This window comes from Gossypium hirsutum, chromosome D08 (assembly GCF_007990345.1).
Source record: "Gossypium hirsutum isolate 1008001.06 chromosome D08, Gossypium_hirsutum_v2.1, whole genome shotgun sequence".
Classification (NCBI taxonomy): Eukaryota; Viridiplantae; Streptophyta; class Magnoliopsida; order Malvales; family Malvaceae; genus Gossypium; species Gossypium hirsutum.
The window spans coordinates 46,763,001-46,771,122 of record NC_053444.1 but is presented as its reverse complement, the minus strand read 5'-3'; the positions used below and the strand labels follow the sequence as shown (position 1 = coordinate 46,771,122).

The following is an 8,122-nucleotide window of genomic DNA, read 5'->3' as shown; positions in this document are numbered from 1 at the left end:
CCAAACTCGAACCCTAAACCCTAAACCTCAAATCATGAATCTTAAACTTTAAACTCTAAACTTTAAACCCCAAACACGAACCTTAAACCTTGAACCTTAAACCCAGAACACTGACCCTCAAACCTTGGTCCTTAAGTCTAGGGTTTAAGGTTCATGTTTAAGGTTTGGGGTTCAAGATTTGGGATTCATAATTTAAGGTTTGGGATCAATGTTTAAAGTTTAAAATTCAGGGTTTTAAGGTAGAAAAACCAAATTTATGTATCAATGATATGAAAAAATTATTGAAATGTCACTATATAATTAGAAAGGGATCATGGACAACGTAGTGGGAAAAGTACATAAAATAATTTCTCGTATTTTTATAATAGCAATATAAGGTTAAACTTGGAAAAATATTTCTCACTATAAATGTTCTTTTTCTTAACTGGAGCAGAATACTCCAATCTAAAATTCCATCTCTAATGCATTCAAAATTTTACTAGCCAAAGTTAAAATGTTATCCAAAGGGATAACAATGGTGCGTTTGCACCAAAACCCATAACAATGGCCAAAGATGGGATATTAGAAAAGTTATCTTACTGTATAATTTGGGGACCATAACCCTAATATTTATAACTTTGGCACATTAGCCCTAATTCCTAATCAGCTTATCATTAATTAGAAATTAGTTACTAGAGTATCTACAGATATTCAACCCATACTTTATTTAATAATTAAAACCCAATAAACTTTAACTGAATTAGATCACTTTTAAATTGGACTAACCAATTATGATAATAAATAATAATAAGTAATTACCCTTATTATATATGTGATGTCCATATTTTCCAACAATATGAGGATGAACCTTTAAGAGATTTTGTAAAAAGGTTCAACGTAGCAACCATGGTCACAAAAGACATTCTTAAAGAATTTGTTGTTCAAGCTTACATGTTTGGAAAATCTCACCAATTTTTGAAGTATAATTTAATTGATAAATCCTCATCCTACTTATTAGCATTATATGATAAGGCTAATGAAAAATTGGGTTTGAAAAATGCAGTGAAAAATAAATCTAAGGAAAAACTAGAGTTTTAAAAAAAAATTCAAAACAAGAACTTGGTTATGAGATCTAAAGTAATAAACACTTAATCAAAATTGTACTCTTTCAAATCGTTTAGGATAAACGCTTCGACTTAATTAAATTGTTTCCAAAGTTATAGAATTTACTTCTAATTCAAATGTAGCTCGATCGAGTTTTTGCTGAGCTAGCGGAAGGACCAATCGGACATATACAAATAGGCCCTAGTAATTGCAATTATGTTCAAAAGTATCATTTTGATAATTCGCAATTACTTAATCATTGAGTCGGTGCACAAGAAGTATCATGATTGAAAACTCCTTATTCTATACTATTTACAAAAGCAATCCATCCAACTGCTTTGTCCAATGACCTCGTCATGTGTGTGTTACCCTCATATGATATCCTTGATTCTTTTGAGTAAAATCCGTTCACTCAATACAATCTTATTTTATCTCATTGTCACCATTGTGTCTTCTTAATGATTAATATGATCACTGTTAACAAATGACTGTGATAAATTGCTTGTTCTAAAACAAGCAATCGGTGGTCACGTTCCATATTTATCAATCCACACAATGTCAATGAAAGGATATTGTTAACTTTTTAATTGAACTATGAATTCCACTGTTGCTAGTAAAGTCATGCCATACACAAGTCGTGTATCCAACATACTGGCTATCGGCTCAATCATCTTTAAAGCATAAGCCTCCACTTATATCAAAGCACATGAGTTACATCTGCATGGGCAGTGACTAACTCAGGATTTAGGTAAATCACCTACGAATGTCACAAGAGAACTAATTCACAAACGGATTCAGAATTTATTCATCTTGGGTCCAATCTAATGTATCATTCTGCAAATGATACATCTATGTTTATACTTATGGAGTCAACTTCTCCGATATCCAAGACTAGCCCTCTCTTCAATTGGATTTGTAGACGACATAATAATCCTTCTCAATATTTGAATTAAATGCTCACTTTGATTCTTTTACGGGATTACGGACTCGTTTAGATTATCTACTAGAGTAAGTTATCTTTCTTGCAATGTAAACGTTCATAAAATGCCACTTATCATCAGTTTGAACTTAGACAATCAATGAGCTAATATTTGATTGTCATAATTTCACTATGCATGCAAAACATGAAAGACAGAAATACAAAAGACATAACAATGAAATGTGAAATTTATTTATTCATCGTTCAAATAAATAGAAAACAATTACATGTTTACTACAACATGGGCATATTTCCCAATAAAGGCTCGTGTATTTGCTGAATGTGATGAGTCAGAGAAAGCTAAGTTGCAAGTGCAACAAACTAGCGCACGGAGCTTAGGAGACCTCCGCAATTCTTAAAGAGGCAAAACCCCATTGCATGATTAAGTTGGGAGAGCTCAATCTCAACATTCATACTCGGGGGCAATAAGGTTATCATTCTAGTGACTCTCGGGGTTACAAAGGACAGGTAAGAACGGATAAAGGTTATCATCAAAGTCAGTGAGGACAACAAAGGGCTTATCATAATAAGTTCGAATCCTGCCACAATTTAACAACGACTCCAACACAAATTTTGAGCCAAATAAAGCACCAAGGAATTTTTGAAATTACCACCTCTTTTGAGACCCAGCATCTATAGGGATAATTCAATATATTTCTATATTAACTCATTAATATTCATATTTATATTTACTGACTTGGTTTATAAAAATGGGGTTCCGAAATTACATTTCCTAGTACCACTGAAAATCAGGTCGTTACATTTCGAACCTTTGTAGTGTAACTCGCGAACCTCATAGCATACCCATAAAGAAGCTTGACATGTGTCTCCTAATGGGACTAACAAAATTGTGGACCAACTCTCATAACTAGTTTGTGAACCTCAACTTGGTGAACTGTAGAACAAGGCGTCTCTAGTAAGACTATGTCGGGACCACGTTGAGGACTAGAGTAATTAATTGTCAGTCTCCCTAAGACATCTCATCCTAGGATGTTACGCCATCGTCGCTACCAAGGGCACCAAAGTAGACTCCCATGTCAGTGACATTAGAACACATATCCAGATTTGTCCCCCACTATAAAATAGCCATGCAAACATCTCACATAAACTCACATAAAAACACTCGTTCTTGATCTCCACACTTTCTCTAAAAAACAAAGATCACTTCCCAACCTTCATCATCCTCTCCTTTATTCTGCATCCACCTGCTTCCCTTGTTCACCTAACTAGTTAATAGGTCTTATACTATTATAATGTTATTAGTCAATCCATTTCACTTATAATGTTAATGTAGCCTTTTTCTTTAAAACACTTTTTCCAAACCCAACATGTAGGCATAAATTTTATTTTGTTGGTAATGGTGCTTTTAAGAAAAAGTTCACCTTAGCATTTTAACTAGAATAAGTAACTGAGTTAACTATTTGTATTAAAAAATGATATTACAAAAGTAGAGAGATCAACCTATTTTAAATTAAGGTATATGGACTCAAGGACAATGCCATAAAACTGAATTGGGACCCATAAATGAATTATTGATTTTTTATGCCAAAGTACGATTTTAACATTATATTAATTTATAATTTTATAAATTTTAAAGGTATTAAATGATAGATTTATTATTTTGAGAGAGATTCTAACTCTTTACATGCCCTTGTATGAACTAAACCCTAATTTAGAACTAAAATTAGAATTTACTAGTTGCTTGAATCACAAGTAAAATGATAAATTATTTGGGTTCAAATTTTTAGGTCAAATTCTTCTATCAAAACGTGCACTTTACATAAGTTGTAGATTTAGCATCTATATTTTAATTTGGTCATTTTCAGTTATTTTACTTTTAGAATTTGAAAATTTTATTCATGACCAATGGTTACTATTAAATTTATTAAGTTAAATTATGTTTTTTTCGAAATTTAATGCGTCAAACATATTATCGCATGTATAATGTTATGTCAGCTTGTTATTTCCATATATTACTCATGTAAAATTAGTTAATAGATTTAACGATCGTCGTTTGCATTAAGATTGAAATTTCAAAATTGAAAAAATATAGCAACTAAGAATGATACATTTGGAGATCATAAATTAAATCTATAACTTTACGCATAATACATGACTAATAGTATAATTTAACCAAATAGATTTAGCTGCTACTATTTGGTCAATACTAAAATTTTAGAATTCAAAAAATATAAAGATTAAAATTAATCATGTTAAAGTACATAAACTAAATTCATAACTTACACAAAGTACAGGTCTAATAGTAGAATTTAACCAAATTTCTATCTCTTATATATATATATGTACAAATGTAAATATTTATTAATTTATATATAAACTAGAAATTGACCTAATATAAAGCATTAAATTGGCCAAAACAGTTTTGGTTCAACCATTTGTTTGACTTCATTTTTGTTCAAGCAAGGTGCAGTAGAACCTACACCGGAGGCCCCACATGTCTATGGCTTTCATCACCGTTGGATTAATCCATCAGATGTTGACTTGATGTTGATGAAAATGGCCTAAAAGCCAACGACCCTAGTTTTCATGATATTAATAAAGTCCACCACAAAATCATTCACAATATTTGTAGCAGTTTAACTAACAAATCCTACAACTTGAAGACCCCTCTCCAAGTTCCTACATAAAATGCTTTCATAATTAAACTCCTTTCAATTCATATGACTGAAAATCCCTTTTCTTTCATATTACTATCATATCATGGGTAACTATATTAGCACTGCCACATGCTTTCCATCTGATTCTACCGGGAAAGTAATTCTATGGGACGGCACAGTTCAGGATTTCGGCGGGCCTGTGGAAGCTGCAGAGCTGATGGTGGAGCATCCGCAGCAAGTGGTCGTGGAGTTCAACGCTGGAGTTAATCAAAAGAGGCTAATCCCATTGCCGGCAGACCATAAACTCGACGTAAAAAAGCTTTACATAATGCTACCTATGAAACGTGGGAAGCCGATCGCGTTGTCGTCGGAGGAAGCTTGCCGTGTACTGTCGAGCGCGAATTCGGTGTCGAGATCAAAATCGATCTTATCGTCGTCCCCGATGTGTGTTCCTTTGTTTGCGAGGATTTGCACTGCGGATTATCGTGTACTCGAAGGGATGGGACAAAAGTTGCCGTTGCAGAAGAAGGAAAGTGCGGGCGGTGAGAGGCCGGAGGAGATTCGATGTTTGACGGAGTTGTTTCCAGAGAGTTGGGAAAATCTGCCGGTGTATTTGAATAGGCAATTTTCAGGCAAGGGATGGAAACCGAGCTTGGATACTATAAAGGAGAAGAAGGTTGAGAGAAAGTTTAAAATCCCACATTGGTTGTTTTAGGTTTTTTTCGAGTCATTTTTTTGGGATTCATGCTGCTTAAGCCTAATAATATTATCCTGAAAAGTCAAACCCAAGTCACCTCTTTAGGAATACATAATGTCCAAGCGGTTGTTTTAGTTTTATAAACCTAGCTAATATTATAGGTTAATGCTGTAGTTTATATTTCATCTAATCACATTATCAATAAACCAATGCGTAATTTAAAATAAATAAAATTATTATATTTTTAATAAAAATGCATATCTTTTAATGCATCAAATATATATTTAATTTGTGAAGAATGCAAATGCATGGTAATAGTGGGAAGAATTTATAATGTTAATTGGTTAGGGGTTTTTTACTTCTTTGTGCAAATTATGTTCAAATTATCACAGGGAAGCTTTTGTGTTTGGCCAATAAATTACGATGGGCACAAAAGATGACTTTATTTTATTATAATTTAGTTGATAATATTTAAATCGAATTTGATAAATAAGTGGTTGGGTATATTGGTAATACATATTTCATTCTCAAAGGAAGAATTCAGATTCAAACCTTGGAGGTAACATTACTGGAAAAGGTAATCACGAATCTCGAACATGAACTATCAAACAAAAGAAAGAAAGAAAGAGAGAGAAAACTTAAAAAGGAAGAAGAGAAGAGAAGAAATGGAGTAGAACAGAGTCAATAAAGCAGCCCAATTTAGCCTCGCTGATGGGCTTCTAACCTGCTCACCTGTAATTAACGAGGTCCTACCCTCAAACTCATTTTGTTAACAATTTATGTCTCCAATCTCAACTTTGAAATAGCTGCCCAATGTTGGAATATTTAAAATAGTATTACAAGATTAAATAAATATGAAAACTATAATTCAAAAATATAAAAATAGCTTTTTAATCAATAACAAAAATTTAAAATGAAGAAGAAGAAGAATTCCATAAACCTTCCAAAATCTGACCCACTTTAAAACAAATGCCCTTAAAAGAATTTTAGCATCTCTACCTGCGACTCCAACCACAAAGTATTCATTGCTGAAACTAGGGGTGAGCATTCGATCGAATCGAATCGAAAATTTTCGAGTTAATCAAGTTTTCGAATCTCATTTTATCATCCTAACTTTATTTGAAGTTTTCTCGAATTGAGTCGAGTGAGATGGAATTCGAATCGAATCGAATCGAATATATTTGTTCGAGTTAAATTTTAAAAAATAATTTTGGATCCTTGTAACCATTGTCACCCATCGTAATAAAATTTGTACACCTTAATCAAATTTTTTATTAACTTTCATCACTTCATAATTTATTTATTAATTTTTTATATATTGGTTAGCTTTTTTGCTTGCTTAGTTGTTTCAATTATCTTCAGATTCTTGTCACTATGTATTTTAGAATTAAAAAATATATTAAATGTAAAAATATGATTTTTTAATAAAAGTTATTTTAAAAATAAAATGTGAAATTGATACCAATATAAAATTTTAACACGAATATTTTATGGCATAATTAATAATTCAATTTTAATATAAATATTCAATATGACTAAACAATTCAATAATATAAATAATATAAAATGTGAAATTTAATTTAATAATATAAATAGTAGATATAAATAAAATTATTACTATTTATGTTTAGTGATTTTTTTTGGATAACTTTGATTTTTTATTTGAGAGTAAAGGGTGAGAAGTAAAAGTTTAGGGGAAAAATAAAAAAGTTTTGGGAATAAAAGTTTGAGGGAAAGTAAATAGGGGGAGTAAAATTTTGGAGGAAAAATATTTAAAAAAAATGGAGGGGGGAGGGTTTGGGATAGATGAGAGGTGAGATGAGAAGGGAATAAAAGTTTTAGGGAAAAAGTGGGAGGGAGTAAAAATTTTGGGGGAAAATAAAAGGTTTTGAGGGTTTTTGGGATTAAAATTTTGAGAAAAAATAAATTGGAGAGTAAAATTTTGGTGGGAAATAGATTTTAGGTAGATTGGGGGGTTGGGAGAGGAGGGGAGTAAAAGTTTTGGGGGGAAAATGGGAAGGAGTAAAAGTTTTGAGGGAAAAGTAAAAAGGTTTGGGAGTTTGGGGTAAAAATGTAAAATATTATAGTTTGATATTTGAATTATTCGAATTATTCGAGTTATTCGAATTCGAAAACTCAATTCGATTCGAACTCGAAATTCGAAAAAAAAATTCGAGTTGATTCGAATAACTCGATTAACTCAAATAATTCGATTCGTTTAACTCGAAATTCGAATTTTTTTCGATTTTTTCGAGTCGAATCGAGTTTTACTCACCCTTAACTGAAAGTACAACCAAAAATGGACATGTCATGTCCTTTTACTTCTCGTACAAACAGCTGAGAACCAGTTTCGGGAAAAAGGCAAATTCAGAATCCCAAAGTTACAAAAAGACCCTTTCTTTTTCCCCTGGATTCGCAGTTCAGTATCAGATGCCATAATAATACCAAAATCCCTCCCATTACCCACTCTCATAGGTTTCCATATCAGTCTTCTGCCACAACCATACGTCGCATCTTCGAATTCTGGTTTTACTAATGCCATGATTACTTTACTGTTATCCAGTGATACACTTAAACTCACATGAAAATTCTTCAATTAATAACGACAATAATTAAAGTTGTGTTTGCCAAATCAGCTTTTAGAGTCAAATAAAAAAAATCTAAAAATTCTAACGTTTGACTTTTCAACAGATAAGTGAGGTATCAAATTAATTTGTAATGATAAAAAAATAGAATTCAAACTCT

At 31.9% G+C, this 8,122-nt stretch overlaps 1 protein-coding gene across 1 annotated transcript; it reads left to right on the top strand.

The window, feature by feature from the left end:
• Positions 1-4,575: 4,575 nt before the first annotated feature.
• LOC107918319 (uncharacterized) lies at positions 4,576-5,577 on the top strand. Its single transcript, XM_016847850.2, has one exon. It carries the CDS (start codon positions 4,784-4,786, stop codon positions 5,393-5,395), a length of 612 nt encoding a protein of 203 aa, XP_016703339.1. The 5' UTR covers positions 4,576-4,783; the 3' UTR covers positions 5,396-5,577.
• The last annotated feature ends 2,545 nt before the right edge of the window (positions 5,578-8,122 follow it).

Excerpts from the sequence above, each read along its gene's own strand:
- LOC107918319 (XM_016847850.2), top strand. The coding sequence starts at position 4,784 with ATGGGTAACTATATTAGCACTGCCACATGCTTTCCATCTGATTCTACC.